This window comes from Ammospiza caudacuta, chromosome 8, assembly GCF_027887145.1.
Source record: "Ammospiza caudacuta isolate bAmmCau1 chromosome 8, bAmmCau1.pri, whole genome shotgun sequence".
Classification (NCBI taxonomy): Eukaryota; Metazoa; Chordata; class Aves; order Passeriformes; family Passerellidae; genus Ammospiza; species Ammospiza caudacuta.
In genome coordinates this window covers 22,830,835-22,855,731 of record NC_080600.1, presented here as the reverse complement: position 1 = coordinate 22,855,731, position 24,897 = coordinate 22,830,835, and the positions used below count along the sequence as shown (strand labels likewise).

The 24,897-nt window shown below is 40.5% G+C and overlaps 2 protein-coding genes across 7 annotated transcripts in view; both read right to left on the bottom strand.

Annotated features, from left to right (window-relative positions):
* The window catches only part of CHN1 (chimerin 1), a 92,404-nt gene extending 90,270 nt beyond the window's left edge, over nucleotides 1-2,134 (bottom strand). The window contains exons 1-2 of the mRNA XM_058809144.1: nucleotides 2,118-2,134; nucleotides 1,377-1,501 (exon numbers count right to left, since the gene is read on the bottom strand). Of these exons, the coding sequence (XP_058665127.1) occupies nucleotides 1,377-1,501; nucleotides 2,118-2,119 (127 nt within the window). The 5' untranslated portion in view covers nucleotides 2,120-2,134. The remainder of the gene's footprint in view (nucleotides 1-1,376; nucleotides 1,502-2,117) is intronic.
* Nucleotides 2,135-16,416: 14,282 nt separating this feature from the next.
* ATF2 (activating transcription factor 2) overlaps nucleotides 16,417-24,897 on the bottom strand; it is a 48,540-nt gene continuing 40,059 nt past the window's right edge. For 3 of the 6 annotated variants that reach the window (XM_058810012.1, XM_058810014.1, XM_058810011.1), the window contains one exon: nucleotides 16,419-19,211. In XM_058810012.1, the coding sequence (XP_058665995.1) occupies nucleotides 18,985-19,211 (227 nt within the window). In that variant the 3' untranslated portion in view covers nucleotides 16,419-18,984. Of the gene's footprint in view, nucleotides 19,212-24,897 lie in introns of all 6 variants that reach the window. The other 3 variants (XM_058810015.1, XM_058810016.1, XM_058810017.1) reach the window with 2 other exon arrangements.

Sequence of the window (24,897 nt, the reverse complement as noted above, 5' to 3'; positions counted from 1 at the left end):
TAAGTTAAAAAAAAAGGTACCTGATATAGGAATGCCACTTTCTTTAAAAGTTAAAATTAAAATATTCTTCATTTTTGCAGACAAAAATTATAATGACACTCAGCATGGAGAATGTGTGTATTTCAGCCTAAAAATTTTTTTTTCTGTTAGGGAAAACGACAATATTTACCTTCAGTGCCAATGTAACAAACTACCTATTTTCAAACAATCAAATTCAAAATGATACAATGTAACATAAACAGCGGGGTTTTTTTTTTCTAAAAGGGCCAATCTGCCATTTGATCTCTGTGTTCACTTTCACTTCTAAGTTCAAGAGCTTGATCCTCACCCCAGGCCTGACAACCTGCAGGGCCCCCCTACCTGCAGCTCCTGAAGTCCCGTGAACTCAGAGACGAGATCAGACATAAAACAACAGAGACGGTTTACTCTGACCTATGAACCAATGGCATCCTGAAAAACTCGAGCAGGAAATATAAATATGGGAGACAGCACTGTAGCTAAACCCAACACAACACAGATTTTATTTGCAGGGAGCTATCTTGCAACACCTGCTAAACTTCTCAGATGGGGTTCAATATGCAAAATAATATCACAAGTGTCAATTTTTAAGAAAATCCAAAAACCTGGTTTTAGTCTTTTAAGAAATTGTACCAGTCCAAGAATCGGGAAATCAATGAAAGCAAGCCATTTGTTTACATATGAAATGAAATTCACAGTCTAAACGCAACAAACAGACTTGACATCCTCTATTCACTAGAAATCACTCGTGGTGCACGAGCTTCTTTCAAGAAAGGATATCCCGATTATCCTGTTAACTCTGTACTGACCTTAGCTGTACTCATTTCTGTTTTCCTTTCATTGCTGCATTTACCTCATGTTGCCAGACACAATTTGAAGCCTTTTTGTTTGTTTGCCCGCCGTAAAATTGCTCACGTTAGGCACAAGCAAGCCTAATTCAATAACGTTGAATTGGCAGAACCCACATGTTCAACAGTTTAAACTAGAGTTTCTCCAGCCGGTTCCCACCGCAGCCGGGCACGGCCAGAGCCGCGCTCCCGAGCCTCCTTTGCCGGGCTGCCCGCGGCCGGGAGGCACCGGCTCCCGCGGGAGCTGCGCCCGTGTCCGCCCGCGGCGCTCCGGGGACCCCCGGCCGGCCCGTGGCTCCGGCACAGCCCCTCGGCTGCGGGGCTCCCGAGGCACCCCAACTTTTCTCTGCCGGTCGCAGGGAGCCCCCGCGGGGCTGCCCCTCCGGGGTGATTCCCGCAGCCCCGGGCCCGGCCCTGCGGGCGGCGCCCACGCCCAGGCGCTGCCGCGCCGCAGACAATGGGGGCGGCAGCCCCGCGCCCGCCGGGCCGAGGCGGCGGCGCTTCACTCACCGAACAAGGTCAGAGCCATCGCGGCGGCGGCGGCGGGGCGGGCCCGGAGGGCGGCGGGGGCTGGCCGGGCGGCGCGGCGCTGGCATTGGCGCGGCGGCAGCTCTCGCATCAGCGGCGGGGCGCGCCTGCAACACAAGTTGGGCGCGGGGCTGTCAGCGCGGCACCGGCGGCCGCTGCCACTTGCTGCCGCGGGGCGGGGCGGGCACAGCCCGCAGGGGTAAGGAAGGCAGGGGTTGGGCAGGGTTGGGCAGGGCCGGGCCGGGCTGGGCCAGGGGTGTCGGGGGACGGTGGCCGGGGACGCGCGGCACCGGGGGCAGCCCGCGCCCGCCCGCCCCCCGCCCGCGCGCCCCCCGCCCGCGCGCCCCCCGCCCGCGCTCACGCTGCGTCCCGCCGCCTCGGGGAGCCATCTTGCGCCGGCACGGCCCGCCTCCGCCCGCCGCGGCCGCCGGGACGGTTCCCATGGCAACGCGGCCGCCGCGCCGCCGGGCACAAAGGGAAGCGCGTCCCGCCCGGGACGGCCCGTGCGAGCCCCGGGCCCAGCCCCGCGCAGCGCTCCGGCCCGGCCCTCGGGCACCGCTGGGGCCGTCCCGGGCCCCGCCGCTCCTCTGAGGAGATGCCCCGTGGAAAGCATCGCTCCCCCGGCCCGTGCCTCCTCGGGCACGCTGCGCCTGCCTGCTCCGGCAGAAGAGCCAATGGTACTGTGAAAAACCTCCTTAAAGCGAGGTGAAAATTCCTACTTACATGCCAGCAACGACGAAGAGAGGAAACGCATAGATTTCCCCTCAAAATATTTCGCGCGAGAAATTTCAGCCAGCCCAGCTGTCATCGGTTTTCGCTGTCCAGGACTGTAAATTTCAGCACTAAAAGCGCTCAGTTGAAAAGGCAACAGCGTTCCTGGTGCAACTCTCTTGTGCAGGTGGCATTTCCCGCCTGATGAAGGCAGAGCCCGGCAGAGGCTGGCACCCCAGCAGCAGAGGCTGGCCAGCCCGTGTGGCCGGGAGCAGCATCGCCACACCCGCAGCCATCCCTCCCTCCCTCCCTCCCTCCCTCCCTCCCTCCCTTCCCCTCACAGGTGCGCGCTGCCAGTTCAAACCCAGCCGCAGCTCGATCCACGCCAGTGGAACCGCCACAGCTGTGAGCATCCGCCACCTCCAGCAGGGGCTCGCAGAGCTCGGCCGGGGCTTTGCAGGTGCTGGCTTGGAGGTCGTGGAGCGGGTCCCACCATCTCCTGGGGCGCGGTGGCAGCGGGGGTGCAGTGGGAAGCCCGCCTGCAAGAGAAGGCTCTCGGCAGAGAACAGCCCGAAGGAAGAGAAGCGTGTGCATAGGCTGCAATTAGTGGTTTCAGTTCTGTGAGTGCAGGTCAGGGTCAGCGAGTGAATAAAACACCTTTCCTTGCACCAGGCAGATAAAGCTTAAAGGCCTGTCTAAAGAACAGGTGGTTTATGCAGTTAGCTGCACTCAGGTGTCCATGTTCAAAATTCTGCCTAATCTTTGTTGTAGAGAGCCAAAGGAAAACATTGTGGGGAGTTTTCAGTATATCCAAATATCCTTTAAGACAAAAATATGACATTTGTTATGTTTGTAATATATTTCAAAACATAGGGTTTTATGTTTATGTACTTCACTTAGTGTGCAAAGTTTAAAAAATAAATGTGAGTCTTATTCCTTCCCAAATAAATTCTAGCATGATGGACCTGATTTTACAAAACATTTTTATTTTGCATGTATAAAGTGCAAATGTTTACTGAGCAGATGGACTACCAAGAAATAATATTTCAATTGCAGAGCTCAAAGAAGTTTAAACACAGATGAAAACTGGTTTGAAAAAAAGCAATGCAAAAAATCTTTGCAATTCTGCCTACATGATTTGACCTTTGTGTGCACAGAGTGTTTTCCTTGGCTTTTTGGAAATAAGTTGGATCTTCAGATTATTTTCCCCTTACATTTCCTGGAATTAAATCCCAAGCTTTCATTCCAACTTCCTTCAATTAAATGGCCAGCTTTTACACTTCGACTACTCCCAAATGGTTTTTTTGCTAACTATTCAACTGCATGTTTACATTAAAAATGCTTTCCTGTTCAGAGTATAAAACTATTTTTCATGATAGGCAGTATGAATACTACAGTTTAGATCAGCCTGAGTGCTTTGATTAGTAATTTCAATTGTCTGATAATGCCTTTGCTATTAGTGCAGTTATTGCTAAAACCTAGGGAAGCGTGTTGTCATTTCACACTTAGTTACTGTACTTTACTGTGCACTGGAGCAGTGGCTGATCAGAGTTTTCAAAACAGAGCTCAATCGTTATTTCTGATTAGATTCTTGGCTTAGGAGGATGTTTTGGCCCTGGCTCTGCAGCCTTCGGGAACAGCAGCAGCTTTTGGAAGGAGTTCACCACCAGGCTCACCCCCACGGGTGCTGGCCAGCACAGGGTGTGTCTGTACACATCTGCACCATTGGCACATCTGGCTTCACAAGGGCCAACAGCCTCAGCACCGCGGGAACAAATCACAGGTGCAAAGCAGAAAAACACATTAGCCCGAAATTCACCAGGCGAAGGTCCCGGCCACCACATCCTGCTTTTGAACGGACTGAAATCCTCTCGGAGATACCTCTTTAATAACAACATTATCTTAAAATTCCGTAATGCCTTATCAAGCCAGCGCATCTTATGCACAAGCGACTGCAATGCTTTAACCACAGCTCTGGGAAAGGAGCTGGATGTCCCCGGCGCCAGCCCCCGGCCGAGCGCGGGAGGCAGTGCGGATGGATGCTCGGCAGCACCGGCACAGCTCCCGCGGCGCTGCTGGGCCCTGCCTGCCCGGAGAGCACAGCTCAAGGTTTGCTCCCTCGCAGGGGAGAGAACAAAAGAGAACCTCGCTGTGCACACCTTGGTTTAAATGGCAGCAAGAATGAGCTCGGTGTTTTGTTCCCCTGGATCTTCAGCCCTTGAAATGCCCTCCCTTGTGCTATCATCATGATGTGTAGCAAAGGTGCCATTGTATTTGCCACCTGGTAGGAATATTTGCGGGTGTATCACAAAGTGTGCCTCAAGGCTAAAGGCTCCAGAAAAGAAATAAATGTGTAACATGCTATTTTCTGGTCTTCTCACTGTCCTTCAGACATTTCTTGCCTCATCTTTCAAACCTCAAAGTTCTTTAGAAACTGTAGTCAGTTACTACAGCTTCATTATTCATGTAAAATATCATCACTGACGTTTGGGATTGGTTTCTAGTGTTTGGGGTTTTTTTATTTTGGCTCCTCTTCTTTTGCTGTCTTGCTCTGGGTGCTGAGCACCATGAGCCCAGTGGTCTATTTTCCAGTGACTTTTCTGTGATCAATCACCTTGTCTGAGAGTCTGGTACAAAATTGCTTCTAATTACTTGACATTTATTCTTCAAACCTTAACTAATGCACTAATCATATAGTGATAAATGAGATTTTAAAATTAATCACTGACATTTTTAAAGATTTATACACAACTGTAAAAACAGGTTCCCAGCTAGTAAATATAATGTTGTGTGAAGGAAAAAACCCCAACTCACCATAAATTAAAGCTGTCCTGTATTAACAGGAAGCAGTAAAAGTGAAGACGTGGTCAGATGTTACCTGATGAATAGGGGTAGTATCTTATCACAGTTACTGTCTTCCTGCTACAGATCCCTTTGACAGGAGGAAAACAGCATTGTAGAAGTCTTGCTATGAGCAGAATTTAATTTAGCTTTTAATGTGTAATAGCTGGAAGTTTGTGGGGCAGGCAGGGAAGTGGCCAAGGGCTGCCTTACCAAGCTGATTTGGAGCTCACAGTATTTGCAATGGAACATGTCCTCCTTGGAAAACAGCAAGGCAGATTTCTAACTCTTGTTCAGTAAGATAAATTCAAGTATTTTAGCTAATTTAAAAGTCATCAATAAAAAGTTTGAAGGCTGACCAGCCAGCTTGCTAGTTATAATTAATATTTATATAGATGACAGTGATTTGAATATAACATCAGGCCTATTACCAAACCCAGAACAGGCATTGCACATTGCCAAAATTTTGGATAATCTTTCTCCCTTTGAAGAGAAAACTGCCATTTGAGCCTGTCCTTTGGATGATGCTGTTGTTCATTATTAATGGCAAAATCATTTAAGACCGACATTACCCAACACTGTACAGGCACAGAGGAAAAGAATCCTGCATCAACTGCAGCACCTATGAACAACCTTTGCAAATCAGACATAATCAGTGTTTTACTAGGATCTATGCTAGTCTGTAGATTTTTGAGGTAATTTTTTTTCTTTTATTGTCAGTGTACAGACTAGCACGATAACAGTTATTAGGAAGAACTTGCATCTAGAATTTTTTGATTATTGCTGAAGAAAGGGAGATATGTATAACATCCACCACAGCTCCTGTTTTAAATCACAAAATCACAACTACCATATCAGACACTCACATTTGGCATTCTATCCTGATCCACATGAGTTGCACTGTGTCCACACAACAACTTAGAGCAGCTTGGTACACAATGCATAGTGTACATCAGTGAAATGAAAAATGGACTTAACACACCTGCTTTTGGCTCTCTGGGTCATGAAAAAATGTTTGACAGAAATAGGTGACAATAACAACCTTTAGATTTGGATTTTTTTTCTGGTTACAGTAGAAGTGAATGCCTTAAGATCTAAGGGGAAGAGCACATGAGCACCGTCTTAATTTAAAACTAAACTAATGCTTTATTTGAAATCTAAAGAATGCGCTGTGTTTAGACGGATGTTAGGAGAAATTATGCCATTTTTGAATGGAAGAGCATCAAAGGAAAAAAGCTCCCTCTTGCCTATGTTTCCTGAACAGTCCTTCATGAAAGAATTCTTAAGGAATTTTACACCATGACTGCACTTAATTGGATTTCTGAGATGTGCACAAATGTGTGAGAATTACATCATAAACAGGTACTGTGCATAGGATATAGTTGATGCTACCTGTGTAGCAGGTAGCAAAATAATTTGATCTTAAACTTTGATGCTGACATGCACAGCATTTCTCTTGAAGCAGGTTGCAGGTGATGTTTAGACCTAACAGTATCAAAACTATTTATAATTGCAAAAGACTTGTTTGGTTTGTTCCCCATTTGCAGCTGCTCTGAATGCACTTTAACACCAGACTTTTTATGAGCTTTCTAACTGCTCATGTGCACACTTACTGGCATATCCCATACGCAGAGACTTCTAATGTGAAATCAGTAAAAAAATTATTAAAATACTATGAAATCTCAAATTGCTTGCAATTTTGTTCAGATATAAGAACTATATACTTTGCATTACATTTTTTAAGAATCCTGTGTAAGAAACACAATATGGTTTTGATTTCTTGTTTTATTAAGTGAAATGAACAGGCTAATTAAAGAAATTCCAGGAAGTTTCTGCTTTCTGTCTCCTAGGGAAAAGCCTCAAGTGTCAAAGGAGATAATACTGATGGCTATAAAACATCCAAGTGTGTTTATACTGGCTATAAAATGCAGCTTATTCCTTCTATTTAACTTGCACAACTTTTTGTTTTTATACCATGCTTAGAAATTCATATTAAGCATCAGTTGAAGTAGTGCCTCTGTATATTTGGAAAAAAACACATTGTAATTGCAAGTTAAAAAACAGAAGGCAAGCCACAGGCAAAAGAGTCTTAGGAATAAACTGTTAAGACTATAATTTCATCCATAAACACTAAAAGCTAAGAACAAACTAGCCATGAAAACACATAAAACCCTGCAAGATGCTTCTAATCCCATGTTTCAAAATGTCTTTGGCCCTGAATGATGGATGATCTCCTACTTGGAGCCTTAAGCTGTGCCACAGAACTGGCCGTGGCTCTGCATGCAATCAGTTGAGCCTTCTAGAACTACTAGACCCACTTCTAGATCTCCTGGATGGATTTGAGGAATTTTTAAAGAAATTGAACCTTCTCATAACAATTCAGCAATTCTGAAGTGCTGTATAGAACCAAAACACTCTTGGTGCAGTTATTCGATTTTCTAGTATCAGTCCCTCAAAAATTTTCTACATTCCTAGAGAAGCCAATGTATGTGTTACTGAAGCCAGTCAAAAATAATGTTTTTAATGAGGGTATGAGCTATCCCATGCAACTTGCTTCTCAGACAGAGTTGCACCTTCTAGAATATTTAGTGTTCTTTGAGAAAATGTCCATGATTCAGATCACATGAAATATTTCGAGGTATTTTACCCTTCACATGAACAAGGGTGTGTGGGCCCTGGTAAGGCAAACAATATCAGATTTGAAGTTGAATTTTATGTAATAGTTTAGAAAAATACATAAGAAATTAAGTCTAGAAACTGTGAGAATTCCCTGATGTACAGACAGATGCAACCACATTATCAAGGGCCTTTGTAGAATGAAATTTAATGACTTGAAGATACATCTAAGTCCAAGCCTCAAAATGTTGAGATAGCAGAAGCATAGGATAACTAATCAGAAGTTTAAAAAAAAAATAAATCTCTGATACATGTGTTTACTTCCACCAGGAAGACGTTTGAAGGAGAATATAAAACCTTCCAAAGTGAGCAGGCAAGCACATGCACTACTGGTACCTTCCTGCTTTACTGCACAGCTAACCCTGTGAGCAGCCAGGTAATGGCAGCAGGGCACAAAAGACAGGAGAGAATAATGCTGGAAATATCTTTCAAGAACATCATTAGCTCTTCAGCATCGCAGAGAGATGACATTAACCAAAGCAACTTCAAAGAGCTGAAGGAGATTAAAGTTTTTCCTCTTAATGATTCTAAAGTGTTATTGAAGGGATCAATAGCTCTTCCTGTTAAACAAGCAGCTCAAATCAAGTATTCCTGAAGAGGAGATAAACCATTCCTGGAAGTAATAGTGGGATTTAATTAGGATTTGACATTTTTCACTATTCATTAATTTATCTGCAAGTATCACAATAGTTTTAGTGAACTGTAAATTTACAACAGTAAATTTCTCCTATAAAAGGAGAGAAATACCTGATGCCTTCTGAGCCCTTAATTGAGCCAAAATATCTTATTTACTATGTCATCCACATAGAGAGAAATCTCTCTTTCCTGTACCTGATGTCACTGTTTTTTACTGGGGGAGGAGGAAAGAAGGAAGGCAGAAAAAAACCTGCATTATTTCCCCTTTCTTTAACAATAAAATAATTACATCCCAAGGTGGTGCACGTTTTGCTTATTGTAAACCAAGACACATGGAAAACCCCTTAGCAAATCAAAACTAAATTAGACTATTACTAAGACTTGGCAACTTTTCAGCTGTGCAAGCAGAAGTTTTATTTTAAACAAAATCAGAGATAACTGATCTTGCAACCTGACTTGCACATCACCACACCAAACTTAGATCTGGAATTCAACCTCATGTATTCAATTGTAAAATCATGCAATGCTCAACAAGGACATAGACAGGAAACTAATTCCTGGTTGAGTCCTTTCCACACTCAGTCTCTAGTGGTTTTACCACACAGATTGGTATCATATCATTGGAGATATGATACCAATGCTTTCAGTGCAAACACAATGACTTCAGAATTCAGAGTTTATCTGCACCAACGAGTCACTGATAAGGGAAGCACTTTCCAAAGCAGTTTGGGTTTGTTTTTTCCTTTTTTCTTAAAGGCAAATAAGTCAAGAAAATACATTTTGAAAAGGACAACCAAGCAAAGCTTTCTGGCAAACCCTGTGCAATATTGCAGGAGCAGAGGGACCCAGGCCCTCACCATTTCTGTGGGGTTGCAGCAATGTTTCAGCTGCCGCTTTGCTGCTTGTTGTCAGAAAACAGCTTCTTGGGCCCCCACAGGAAAACTGCTCTCCTTTCTGCTCCCACATGGATGCATTTTCATGACAAATGTGTCTTAAACTCTTCAAGGGTAAGAAAGGCCAGAAAAAATCCAAGTAGTTTATTGTCTGAGTGCTCAAATCAAAAGCAATAATCCAGATTATAATGTTATACAATATTAAAATAATTTCCTTCTTGCAGCATATAACCATTAGCCATACAAAGACAGAAAACCTCACTAAAACACTGGAAGTAATATTGCCTGCATTCTGCCCAGTTCTTTGAAGGAATGAATAACATTGTGTAGGCACTATATTTTATTTCACTTGGTTTTGCATGGAGATAAACAGCTTCAAAAGTTCAGGTGGATCATTACTGAACAGTTGTTTTCCCTATTCTTTCTCCTTTGTTTCAAGGTTTGATCACAGGGCTGCTTGCTCTAAAGATTTCTTTACTGTGTGCACAACAGAATGCCTTCCTGCTGATTGTGGAGAATTCATAACCTCCTTAAAGCATCCTGCTGCTCTGAAAACTTGAGAGTGAAGGGCAGATGCAGCTGCAACAGCTGCAAGACTGCAGTTGTTTCTCAGAGAAAGCCACTATTCTAGCTTTAAGAAATTGTCCCAGATCTAGGGATTTCCTCATCTATTTTTAGCAAGCACAAACAAGACAGATTTGTTGGTGCTTTTCAGACTGCATTTGCCAATCTCCCCAAACTCTTCTTGTTCTGCCTACTTAAATGTGCTGCCATGACAATTTACTCCCACTAAAACAGGGCTGCTCTGGTCCTGTTTCTACTCCCTCCTCTTTCTCTGCAGCTGCACTGGCTGTTGGCCAATGCCAGTGTCTAGGAAAATAACCAGCAGCACTCCAGAGGGACAGAGGAGTGCTGCATCACAGCAACAGCAGCGAGCACAGAGCAGCCCAAACTCTCAGACGACCCTTTTACTGACCTGTGCTCTCAGTGCCCTTGTTAATCAGATGCTTTAGTCTGCAGCAGTTTACTGAAATACCATACAAAACAAGAGTCAAGGTTAAGGATTTCCTTACCCATCCACAAACTCCTTCCCAGCCCACCAAACTGATGTCATGCCATCTTCAGAGACTTCTGCAGTGACGTCAGTGGGACAGATTAGATTTCTCACCAGCCTGCAGAACACGTCTCAGAGCCCCCCAGTCTGACTACAGCCCAGGCAGCTGCTGCTGCCAGCACTGTGCAACGGAGTAGGGCAGCATGGACCAGCAGATGCAGGAATTCAAACAAAGCATGGAGAAAGCAGATCCATAAACAACACAACCCCTGTCACAATGAAGTGCAAACCCACAGAAAGATGAAACATTGCAGAGCTCTCTTCTGTTGGCTCCAGGTATAAAGCCAGACTACCTCCATCAAGGAGCTCATATCACATGCAGGCTCCTATGCCCCACTTATATTTATAAATATATTTAAATAGAACCATAAGGTTTCATTTTTATTATTTATTCTTCCTGTACAAATAAAACCTGTAATTCAACTCTAAAAGCCAGTTTATGGTAGTTACTTTTTCAGAAGTCTATTCCAGAGGCCAAATTTTAGTTTTGTTAATTTTTTAGAGTTTATATTCTACTCTGAGCAGTCAAGGAGGCAAACTATATCATGGAGAAGCTTAAACCGTTCCTTGGTAGTTCATAAGAAGAGTAGAAGGGATGGCTTCCCCTGAGCTCCTTGGAGAATGACAAGCCAGAGGGAAAAGCCTCCTACCAGGAGAGACAGATGAGCAGTCAGGGAAGCAGAAGTGGCTTTCAGCTCTTTTCATACAGTGAAGGCCAAATGGTATTTTAGTATCAAATAACAGTAAGGTGTGGCTACCAACTAGGTATGAAATTTTATCCAGCCCTTGGCAGGGGAAACCTCCCTGACCTGCCTGAGGCCAGCTGCAGAGGCAGAAGGAGCTCCCAAGAGCTGGGCAGCGTGGTGTCCCTGCCACTGCTGGCCCAGCTTGGAGAGCTGCACCTTCCCTTGAACTCTTTATCTTCTTCTCTCAAAGCCTTAATGTGCTGTAAAGTGTGGAATACCAGGGAAAAAAATATGAAAACTTGGTGTCAATGTAAAAAAAGCATTTGCTCAAAATATCCAGTAGTTACCACTAGATGGCATTTTGTTCTTGAGAAACCAGCGAGACACAGATTTGGCATTGTTACGCTCAGCAGGAGACAGTACAAAATGAAATTACTTACTTAATTCGGTTAATAATCTATTATCTATTGTCTTGTAAAACATTACTAACAGAAGAAATTTCGTTTGCAGATTGATAAATCCTATTTATTTAACTATAGCTTGTGACTCTTCAACCCTCCACTCAGGTAGGTAGGGGTTTGAGCTATTGCCAGCATTTACCAAAAATCTCTTCCACACTTTAAATGAAAGACAAATGTAGCCCAAGTCACAGACTTTGAGCATGCCATGGAAATCTGCCAGATATGCCTTGCTCCAGTAACTGTATACAGTATTTCCTGTGTTATTTTTGGATAAACCCTTAAAACAGATTGCAGTATAAAAAGGAGTTTCCATTCAGGAAGAGAGCTGAAATAATAATTTAACAACATTTAGTTATTAATATTATATTTTTCAGTGTTTCATTTTAGTTTCAGCTTGTACAAGCTGTGATGATTTACATTTTTAATCTCCACAGGGTACAGTGTATCACACCAGGGTGTGCAATGAAGCTCTGCTGGGTACAACCTGGGGTGACATATAGGTGGTATTGTTTAATATGACATTGTTTGGCATTTGCAAACCTCTGTGTCAGATTAAACCAAGCAGGAGTGTCTCCTTTACTCTGCAGCAGGGGTAAGGATGTAAGGAGACTGTACATGATGATGCACAGCAAATCTGTGCACTGCTCAAATTTTCTTTGACTAAATTATGTTTACTGACAGAAGCATTGATGGTCATTAGCAGTGGCTAAATCCAATCCTGCTCTTGTACTTGCTTAAAAAAGACTCATTATAGAAGGAACCTTACTTCACTAAGATAAAATTAATCCTCACCTCTTTCTAAAACAGGCACAAGCTTCTTTGAAGTTGGTAATGTAGAAAAGCTGCTTTAAGTCAATTATTTTATGAATTTGTGTGTTGCAAAACTTCAAACAGCTTTATATAGCCTTAATGATTATATACTTGCACTTTTTTTTAGTTTAAATTCAGCTTAGTACTATTCTCCATCAACATAAACTGGACTAGAATATATCAGTAGACATGTGAAACCAAAAGTTTTCAATCTGTCAAAGTTTGTAACAATTTAACTCTGACAAAGAGATGACATTTTCTTCAACTGACAAGACCTGTGGGACTTATGCACCCTCCAGAACATGTCTGAGTGTCTGGCACATTATAAAGTGCATTTCCCTGAAGGAGGGGTGTGTGCCATTATCCAATATGTGACAACAACAACAAAACCTAAACCAGACATGAAATTACAAGAGCAGGTAAAGATTGTGAATTTCTTTCTTGAAATGAAAGAACTGTGCCAGACCTGTGTAACAAGGAAATGTACAGAATTTATATAACTAACTGGTACTTACAATATAAGGGAAGCATCCCAGTCAGTATACTGTGTTCCCATCCCAAGAAACCAGTGCTGTGACAAATACAAGCCTGCAGTCAGCTCAGAAGCAGCATTCTGGTTGTATGGTGACTGGGAACAGAGCTCAAGGCTCTGGGGCCAGCAACCTTCCTACACAGCATTCAAGTGAGTGCTGCATAATTTATAAAAGAGTAAAGTCCTATTAGAATCAGGACTCTAAAAAGTTTGGGTAAATAGTTAGATACAGGATAAAGAAATGTTTTGCATATTCACACATGTATTCAAGTAATAAATTGTAAACTTAATCGCTTAAGAGTCATTAAATATGCGAACAAAATGAGCAAGTGCTCAAAATGTCATGCAGGGAAATAGATAGCATCTCCCCAGTATTTACAAGGATTATGCATTTTTTCCAGGAAAAATCATTAGCCCTCTCCAGCAATTCTGCTGAAAGAAAGGACAGAAAGCAAGAAGACTGAAATATTAGCCTTTTGCTTGTTTTCTAACCATAGCCAGGCTGACTATAAAGTCTCTTGGCATTTTACAGCCAGAATGACTGTGCTTTACATTATATCACCTTTAAGAGTATCTTTCTCAACACAGCATTATGAATAACAGGATGTTTATACTACTTACCTCAAGTGAGATCAAAACATTTCTACCATCACTGTAAACATTTGGAAGAAACAGATCTTCACAGAATGCATCTTTGTGTCAGAGGAAAGGGCTGCTATAATTGAGCAGTGAAATGCAGCACCGTCTTGGTGCAGATGTCTCCCCTCTCAGTTTCATTTTCTCCATTTATTCAGGGTATTTTATTTTGTTTGCTGCTAAGGCAGAGGGCTCGTGCTCTCCTTGCTCATCTCCTTTCTCCCCTGATTAGAATCCCAGATGTAGGACAGATATATTTTCACATTTTCTTTTTAAACATAAGCAAATTAGTAGGTTTTTTTCAAATCACTCAGTTAATAAAATGCAGCAGCCCAGTTGTCTCTCAAAGGCAGTATTTTTGCCGCCTGTAATGGTCTAGAACAAGTGATTCAGCTAAAGGGAGGGAAATACTATTCACTGACCATGCTAGTACTAGCTTGCAGCTAAACAAGAGCAGGAACATTTTGGGCAGTAGGAAAAAACAGACCTTAACTTTCATCTTTCAGGTAGCTAAGCAGAGCCATCAGACCAGCTTTCAGCACATTCCATCCACCTGGGCACAGATGGTGTCAAACGGAGCTGTAATAGCTCATGCTTGTACTGTGATGTACTGAGGTAGCCACAGGCAAGAGTGAGGGGAGGGAAACACGGCTGCCTGCAATCCTGTTTGTCTGAAAGCTCCCTGGCAGTGCCTCGTTCCTGAAGCTCATCTCAGCCCAGCACTGACAGTCCTCCCTAAGCCAGAGTATTCTCCCTTAAGCTCCTTATTTGCAAACTGAGCATCACCAGGCCCTGCTGCCCAAGGTGCTTACAAACACTGCCCACTCTCTGCCCTGCTCTGTTTCTGCTGTTGGTATTAAAACCGAAGAAGAGTTCCTAGAAGCACGACTCCTGTTCTTGGCTTCAAGCTGTTCTGTACCTTCTGTGCTTGTTAACATTTCTAGTCAGTCTATGCAGCTTAAGCTACTGTCTCTTTACCTGTGGAGTAAAAATTATAAATGCCCTTGCATAATGATTTTACAGTACTTTTCTGATTAATGATTCATCCCCCATTAAATTAAGTTACAGGTAGTTTATCTAAGAACCTCCTCTCCTGTGCCTCCTCTTCCCCCCAAAAATGAAGAGGATAAAGTGTTTATAAAAATACACATCATTGTAGAAAATGGTAATAGAAGAGGGATAAAGATTTTGAGCAAGGGGTAAAATACACTAATTACAGAAACTGGATCAGGTTTATGCATCTTGTTCTACTGACAGCCATGTGATTAGATGATAACTCACCTCACAGCTACAAAGTTAACAACTCTTATCTGGAGAAGGTTGCAGTTTGCAGAGTTATGAAGCCCTCAGCATACAACCTGCACTCATTAGTTGTGCACAGCATCTGCAATGAAATCTTTTGTAACACTCCAAAGTCCTTCCATACCTAAATATATATAATGTATCTTAGCTAGGAAGATATAAATATCAAGATAACATAAGCTTCTTGTATCTATTTTAGCTGAAGACAAGGTACAAAGTGTGCAGAAATTCATTTTCTGACTTCTGGAAATGGAAGTTTGCTATTGAGGGTTAAGACAACTGAGGAGGAAGCAATATGAAAAAAGAAAGAATTCCACATGGAATAGTATAAGCACTTTCTGGGGCTCATCACACAAAGAAAAATATTTTGAACAGGAAGAAAGTAAAGAAAAAGAAAGGTCATGATCCTACATTCCATAAGGGAAGGAAAAAATAAGAGAAAAAAAAAGTCACACTAAACCCTAAACTTAAAAGGAATATTACCACTGAAGAATATGAAACTTTGAAAATTTCATGATAAAATCGTCCAAATCAACTCTACACAGCATTACACAACACAAGTTAAATAAATCCTACCTGTGTTACTTTTGATTCAATGGTTAAAAACAGATGTAAAGACTACTGCAAACCAATCTTACACTGACTGCTCTGCAGCGTAAATGAGCACAGTTCCAATTATGTCTCTACTGAGGGAAGCAACAGGCAGCATATAAATGCAAACAGCCTTCATTAGACACATTGTCATGAGTATATTAATCATGTCAAGAAGCATTGCTCAAGTTTCCTTCAGTGCAATTTAACATACCTTACTTTATTAGGATGCACTTAATTTCACTATGCTTTCTCCTCATTATCATTTATGATGACCAATTAAAATGTTTGTGTCTGTCTCTAAGCAAATTACTCCTGTAATTCAGGTAGCTGAGACCACTGTTCATCCCACACTTCTGTCATCTCCTTCTCTCAGTGCAGTATCTTCCTTTTAGAGGCCCAGCCACTCTTACCATTGCAAACAGAAAAAAATCCCTTACTTAAAATGAATAATTAAGATATAAACCTGAGTCTTTTTACAGCACAGACATTAAGAAGTGGGCTGGTTCTCCTCCCCTCACCCAGAGTACCTGTGTTATAAAGCCTTTTGTTCCCCTGGAGTCACCAGCACAACTCATAGTCAGAAAAAGAACGTAGTGAAGCAAGGGAGGCCTCACACGTTTTTCTCATTGGGTTAGAAGCTGTGTGCAGCTTCACTTCATTTTGTCCATACATGGAACAAATGCAGACACACAGCAACTTTACTCTTTCATTTCCTTCAAAACCTTCGTACTGGGGCTCTGGCACAAGCTTTCAAATGATAACAGAATGTGTCATTCCACACATGTTTCCAACATCCATAAATAAGCCCAAACCATTTTTACTATTCTAAACATCAGGTGTGAGGGCATGATTTTTTCTGAACCTTTGACAACACAACTGTGAGCCATTTATCTGATTACAGCTGTTATTTCTGGCTTAATGTATATTGAAATAAGATTAAAATAACTGGAAGTTAGGTGGAAATTCTAATTACACACAGTGCTTTTGCTGTGGAACTCAGGGCAACCAGGAATGGCTGAGCAACATCTGGGATCACCAAGCTATATTTATGAACTCATTTATCTGTGGATTACCTTGGGCTCCTGGAACTAATGATACAATGCTTGTTCCTCAGCAGCTGCTGGAGCTCAGCTGCAGAGCAATGGTATTTACCTTATTTTCTCAAGAAACATACGTGTTCTCATTTACATAACATTACTTTGACATTACAGTAATGACTTCCAGAAAAACACTGATAATTGCAAGGATGAAGAAAGAAGGCTGAAGACAGAGCGGCCTTTTAGAACAATTATAATTTCATTAAAATAGGAACATAACTTAAAGATAGATTTTATTCTCTTTGATGATTTACTCATGCAAACTGCACATAAAAGAAAACAGTACAGTTTGTGAAACATGTCAAATGTAAAGACCCAAAATGCTAAGTACAGAAGTAGTGTGACAACGTCTCAAAACGGAATCCATGGTAGTACGGCTAATACCTGTTCTCTATTTGCTGAACACAGATTTTAATGGTTCTTTTTCCAGCCCCACTGTTAAATTCATTAACTGTTTACACATCTCCTATACACTTATGTAGACTTATTTTACAAGCGCAACAGTTTTGTTATAAAAAAACTCCACTTATATGATTTAAAAGCCTTTGTGTTTAGGAGGGCAAATTATAGTATGATCAATGAGGCCGCATCTAGTCCACCAAACCTACAATGAAAAGTGACTGTAGAGCTTTCTTGCAGAATTCACACTTTGTGCCTTTGCAATTCATTTCTTTCTCGTGAGAGGTCCATTGTATTTAACCATCCTGGAAACGTTCAATAACTGTTACAGCTTTTTATCTTGAAATTGGGAAAGTAAAGACTTTTAAACACATGAGGTTATCAACACAACTTTCTTAGTTTTAAAATACAAAATATTTAAATTCCCTAATATTTTCATGCTTAAAGCCCTGCAATGATACATATATGACTTAGATACTTTGTCCAGTTTTCAGTACAGTATGGTTGTATATATATTGCAGAAATTATATTTTCCTGTGAATCAATTACATTTTTAGATTTAAAACTGAACCGAATAGAAATCTGATGGCACTGACACTTAAAAAATGCATGGTATAGTGTGGAGAAGGAAGAGCAAATGAACTACACAACCCATTATAAATGCAATAAATCTTTGTTATATACATAATGGAATCCTGCTTTACTGCCAGTTGCTACTATGCATCTGTTTTTGCTATTATACAAAGTTTTCCGACCTGAAAGCACACATCTACTTTTTTTAAAACAACTTAATCTATTGTAAAATATTGTACTGTATTTTGAACATGAGTACAGAATCAAAATAGATAATGGCACATTTAAAAAACTCAGTATCCTACAGATGATTGGATAATGAGAAAAAGTGTACCTACAATCATCTCATCAGAAACAAACTACATCATGGAATGTTAGTTATCCAAGTTCGCACAGTAAATAACATTTTAAAACTGCAATCACCTATCAGCCAGCATCACATTGAAGGCATCTTTAAACATTCAAGCAAAAGACTGCTGGCATTAACTACTGAACCATTCTCACACACACACCACACACACCACATTATAATTACATTGTTTCCAAGATACGGTAGATACTGATTTTTTTTTTTTCCACAAGAAAGGTATCAAAATTTTTGCTACTAAAAGATGACAGTGCTTACACAAGAATTAAGTACAAGTTAGCTTGCAAATACAAGACAATGACAAAAAAAAGTCGAGTTGTCTGAAGAAGGATTTTAGGCTTTTCTGGCATCCAAAACCATGAGTAAACTCCTTAGTCTGCGACTCAAAAATCCACAAAATACAACCTACTTTGGAATAACAAGTATTCCATACTTGATAACCCTGTATTTTACAATATGCTTACTGGTTTCAGCCTAGCAACAAGGGGTGGTTATAGATATCTATTCTGACTGGAGAATTAAAGCTCTCCTCACACCAGAATCAAGTGTTGGAGTGGGAAAAAAAAACCCACCTGACCTCAATAAAAAAAAAAATCAAATCTATTTAGTAATGATCCTCATCTAGGATTGGTATGTGCATAAGTACTGTATCTCATATACTGTACTGGCCCTATTAAACAAATTAAAGACCCCAACAGTTAAAAGCCAACCAAAATGCTATACATAAAAAACCCAAATGTTTTTCTTCCAATGTTCTTCCTCTCATAATGTGCAAAACAACAAAAAGGCAAAAAGACTAAAAGCAAATTTACTGTTACTGTCTTTCTCTTGCCTAGTGCTTTATGACCTTGCTAACTTTACAAAGTCAATAGGGACTATGCAGAACTTTGGTATAAAAATGTCACATAATATTCCTATCACAGTCTTGGGGATGACCTTTAGTAATTCACCCCAATGTTTGTTAAAATAATACCAAATTAAAAATGAAATAAACCACATTGTACTGTACACACACTTTACACATTAAGCACAAAAAATAACTAGTAAAACTAATACTTAAAAAAAAAGTCTTTCGCAAAGAGACCAGAACTGGTGTTCCGTCTTATTTCCACCTGCCAATTGTTAAAGCCAAATTTAAGTTGGATTTTTAAAAACGAATAATTTTAAGCTACAATTTCTCCTAGATGGAGACTGGTCTGTTGTTGGTTTCCCTTTAAAGTCACAGATGTGTATCTAAGGAACTGATGCAAGCAAGTTTGTAATCAACTTCCCGAGGGCTGGGCCTGGGAGGGAGGCGCCAGGACGATCTGGGACAGCACGGGCTCCGAGCTCTGGTCCGCCATCTGCGTGAGCACCGAGGTGGCCACGGCCTCCGCCTTGGACGTGGAGCTGACGCCGTTGGAAGTGCTGACGGAGCTGTGCTGGATCGCCTCCGTGTGCGGGCTGCTGGGCACCGAGATGTCCTCCGAGCTGTCGTCCTTGTCTGCAGCTGAACAACAACAGCAGCTCATTTATTCTGTGCTGGAACGCACCCACCGCCTCCCAGCCACAGCAATCACCCCCCCCTAAATAGCTAACACTCGTGCTGTAATGCAGCACAAATTGCAAAACGAGCTTATTTCCGTTTATTAGAAAGAAAATACTATTTTGTAAGCAGAAAAACCAGACTGCGGTATGGACTAGTCAGGAAACCAGAGCATTTGCACATCTTCAAGGCCATGATTAAAATTTCCTGCCTAGTAAATCAGCCAGTGGGTACTATGCCTAATTCTAATGATGCATGTTCACATCAGTAAACATTATTCACAGACTACAAAATGCTATTTATTGCGTCTGCTTAGTAATCAAACAAGAATAATTCTACATTCAGTAATAAATATTTGCCATCATGACTAAGATATCTGAAAAAATATTACTTACACCACTATATTTACTGGACAATGCTCACATGAGTATTCAGCCTCCATTCTTTTAACAGAATGAAGTTCCATAATTTTACAAATGCCTCTTAATAGGTTTTAAAATCATTAAAGCTGGCTTAAAAATATTTTTGGAATATTTCAGGTGTTCTCCACATAACCAAAGTGAATTAGCCACAGAATTACATCATTTTTTCCCATGACAGAGGGTAAGCAGGTTAAAAAAATTACCACTGTGCAAAAATAAAATTTCCAAAATTATCATGACTTAACATGTCCCTCTTGCACAGACATTCTAGTCATGCTAAAATCATCCTTTTTTTCCAGAGCTGCAGAAGTTAGCCAAGGTATTATGCAAACACTGCCGAACTAAAAGTTTGAATTCAAAACTAAAAAACCAAGAACAGAAAATTATCCTACTGTTTTTCCCTCAAAAATAGAAAAACTAATGCTGAATTTTATTGTAACTTTTTAATATCACTTTGTGCTACTTAATGTTTGCAAGTACTTTTCACAGCAGTTTTATAAACAGACCAAAACCAGTATCCAGGTAGCATATTAGAAGTCCCTTTTAAACTACTACTGACTACCCTGACACAAACATAGCCAGAAGCAGGCATGAACTATTGCTTGGGACAAAGCAATGGAATAAAGCTTGATCTTCTCTAGTCTTGTCTTTGCAGTCCCTTCCAGATTTGCTTGAGATTGGCCTACAAGTTCAGAAGTGCCTCAGAGAAACAATGGGAAAGGATGACACTACCACGGGGAGACAAGCAGTGCTGTGGAATCATGTCCTCATTTCCACAAAAAAACAGGCTAACAGCAGCAACTAAAAGGAACATTAAGTGTGAAAAACCAATAGTGAACTAGTGAAATAAAGTTTATGTTTTACTGAGGTTTATATGACATGCTAGCTAGAAAATTTACTAACTTAGCAAGTCAAGACCCCAGTATAAAGATCTTTGAGCAGCCCTATGCATGCTAAGAACAAACTCCTCTTCAAAGCTTGAGAACAACTGTTCTATTATTGACTGCTTCTAGAAAAGAATGGTAAGGTCAAAAAGGATGGGTAGGCAAGGAAACTGCTGATTTTTTTTTCTCAGAAATACTGCCTACAGGAGCAAGGTGGCAATCTCTCCTCAAGTGCACTAAAAGAGCAAAGAGTAAAATGTAATAGCTTGGAAGTTAGAATACTCTTATCCACAAGGCCAAATGTTTTACAGATCCTGCACTTTTTTAAAAACAGACCGTTCAAACATTAAAGGAGACAGATACTGGTGACACAGAACTAGATCTGCTGACAAGTACTGCATATCCAAAGGTTTCATAATAACTGCAAACAGCAAGAAAATCAAGGTATTTCCAAAAGACATTTGTGACCCTTAGGAGAGTTTGCCCATTCAAGAACAGAAAGAATAAGAACAAGTGCCAATTTAGTTGGAAGTATTGAACAGGATATAATCTTTACCATACCTCTAGCAAGACCTACAAGATCTCACATAAAACAAGCAAGAAGGAACACATGCAAACTTTGTTAAAAATAGAAACCCTAGTGCCACTTCCTGAAAAATACTCCATTACTAATTATGAGAGCAGCATATTTTTTCCTCAGACAGAATGAAATGGCAGCAAGTGGGATGACATGTATCAAATACAATCTCTCTGCTGTAACACCTGCTCCTCCTCTTCAGAACTGCTGTTATTCTCCTATGAATCTCAATCTTCCTATCAGCTTCTTTTGCTGATTCCCAATGTCTGGGTTGTCCTGAACCTCCTCATTCTCAATAAAAATGGTTAGTTTTAAATGCTACGAGCCAAAGAAGAAGTTGAAGTACATCACTATCTTTCAGCCAGAGAAGAAAAGTCTTACACTGTTCTGTCTTCTTTAACACATTTCTGAACGCAAAAGAAATGTAATAATATGAAATAATATCACAGTGGTAAAGAACATGAGAAAGGCCTGGTTTTCTGACTTTGATGGGTTCTGGAAGATCCTATAAGCAATGTGAGAAACATTGATGAGTACAGAGGTGACCACCAATGTACAAGAGCAGTGTTCATATCTTAAAGTAGATAAACAAACATGCTGTGCTGAAGACACAAAAGTGTACAATTCAGGTATTTTCAAATGCCAGGAGGCAGAGAGGGGGAGCCTACAGCAGACAGGTGATTATATAAAACATAGAGCTAACACTAATTTATGACAATAAACTGGACTGGAAGCATAAATCCTTGCAATAACTACAAAGCAATATTTAGAAATGAGGTGACACCCTAAAGAATAGCTATATGAATTTTTTTCAATGTCCTTCCTAATGTAGTCCTAACTTTACAGGAAAATGGCCAAAAACTGAAAAAACCCTCAATTTGAAGAATTAAAACCAAACAAGAAAATCTACTCAACGAACATAGAAGGTATTTAGAAGTCATCCTATCACAGAGATGGCTTGTTTTCTTAAGCCTGAAGACTGGGAATGATGAACAAAGGCTTTTAGAAGAAGACAGAAAAGTCATACTTAAATTCTGACAGATTCTTTTTTTCTTTTTTTTCTTAGTTGACCAAAGAATTGCCAGGCACAGGACTGTGATTTCAAGAGTATGACTGATACATAACAGAATCATACTGTAGCTAACAATTTAAAAAAAAAAATAATTTTAGCTTTTTAATGGCTTCCCCTGCTTTGCCTCACATCAAGGAAAATGCACAGTTCAAATTAGAAATCAATTCAAAGAAATGTTTGCTGTATATTAGAAGGCTGAAAATTTACAGAGCTACATCACATGAACTTTCCTGAAGGCTACGTAGCTCCTAGACAGGCTGTGTCATGAGGAGCAAGCCACTAAGGATATGGAACACAATGTGGGCTAGACTAGGCCATAAGGAAGATTTAAAGAGCACTAAAACAGCCACAGACTTCTGAGGATATACTAAAAAGTACCCTTTTCAAACAGCCAAACATTGCTGCTATTTGCTTCTTACCTACTGTGTTACCACCACAGTAAGCATTGCTTACCAATAGCTTTCAGTAAGGTAAGCAAACCAAGAGGGAGGGATTTCAGTCTTCAGAAGGAAAAACCCACCTAAACCAAAACAGGAGTGCGTACACAAGCACTGACATGATCCTGAATTCCTTTTGCTCCCCTGATAATCACTAACAAGAAAGAAGCCTCATGGTAATTCTCATCAGGCCATGCAGGGACTACAGAGGGACCTAAGCCTATAAATGCTTTTTTCCAGGGAGTTGTCCTTTGTGAATGTCCCCTGCAGGCACTCAAGAAGCATTGCCTGTCCAGAACAGCCTGCAGGAACACAGTGGTTTGAGAGGTTCAAATCATTCAAGGTCTGAAACTGGCTGGTCACCTTCTATCTTTCTTTTTAAAACTAGCCACAGAAAGAACACAAACCGCCCCTTTTAACGCCCCCTACACTGCAGCCTTTATCTATCTATCTATCTATCTATCTATCTATCTATCTATCTATCTATCTATCTATCTATCTAATCTATCTATCTATCTATCTATCTATCTATCTATCTACCTACCTACCTACCTACCTACTTTTGTACTCTGTTTTGAAAAATTCTCTTGAATGTTAAAATGTCCTTGTGAAAAATATGGGAAAATATCTAAAAAACCCTCTTTCTCCCTTAAAAAAAACCACAAACTCTGAATACCACAACACATTTTCTTCTCACTAGTTTTCACCTTTGTCCTATTACAAGCCCAAAAAAAACCCTAACAAAATAAAGGGGGTATTTATGGAAGACTTTTAGAAATTATCTAGTATAGAAGATAACATGAAAAATAAATGAACAGCATCTAGATATCTTGTATACAGAGCACTCTCCCAATCCACAGCTGAAGATGCAGTCAGAACCAACAGCATCCTTGTCTGGAAAATAAAGAATTTTAAGCTGGCTGACTCCAAGTAAAATATCCATTTTCTGGTTTCTCTGTCCTGATGACACCGTCTTTTGAAGCAGGCACAAGACTTTAAAATAAGGAAAACACGATCCCAAAAACAATTTTAGAGAAAGGGCTACATGCATTGTTGTGCTTTTCACTTGGCCTGAGAAAAAAATGTGTTTGGGAAATACAAAAGATCTTAAAAAATATGTAAAAGTGAAGGCCAAATGATAGATTATTTGTTCCTATTTAAGGGCATAATGCATGAAAAGCCATTAAATTGTGGACTTGGCTGTTAAAATGTGGTCTATGCAGTGCACAACAGTCAGCACTGCAGGAGATCTTTAGGCTGGGGTCTTCAATTTCTTCCAGAGACAAGACTGTTAAACCACTCACTACACTTTTGAAGCAATTCTACTTTGATTATTTTATGAATGTAATGTTTATTTAAATACACTTTATAGGAACACCATATCATGACCACATTGACTGAAACAATTTTTTCTCTCATAAACTGTACTGTGGATATGTCACTTAGCCAACATACTTTCCTAATAATATTCATGCAGAGATAATGTGACAAAATCCTTTCAGAGGAATGGCATTACAACTATCATTCATGTTAAGCTTTTACTTTCAACAGACTTTCCAAGAAACTGAGCTATACTTCCAATTTCCTTGCATAATACTATTTTCCTCTAAAATGTAGGCTTTTGCCACTGATTAGTATTTTAGGTCTGATTCATTTTGTATTCTTTACTGAATCAGAAGGATAGTCCTTTACTGAGGGCTGAAAACAAGCACTACTAGACAGGCCATTCACTAATCCTTCAACAAAGAAATCCTTGGCACGGAATCACTTTGACAGTTTATGACTTACGATGAAATATTTTACATCCCAATTCAGGAACATGAATCCTCAAAACATCAAAATTTAAGACACCTATGCTTTGTTTTTTGTGTGGGTTTTTTGTTAAAAACCTTGCATGCATAATGCCATCCCCCTAGTAGCTTCTGTATGAAATTATGTTGTTCTGTCAGATAGGAGCCATAATGGCCTCATCCCTGCAGCAATCATTGTTAATATAAATCCCAAACGTATTTCTATACTGTTCCAATTTATTCCAAGATGCTATTTTCTGTCTTGTCAAAATGACTGGAGATCAAAGGACCAAGATTTATAAGCTCAAAACTGACAAAATCAGTATTCTAAATATATATGGCAATACAGAGTTGCTAAATCTCCTGAATCTTTTAAATTAAAAAATATTGCCCATTCTGATGAAATTGCTTACAATGACTACAAGTAAAGATGGTGGCTATTAAGTTTTATCGCAAGCACCTGAGGAT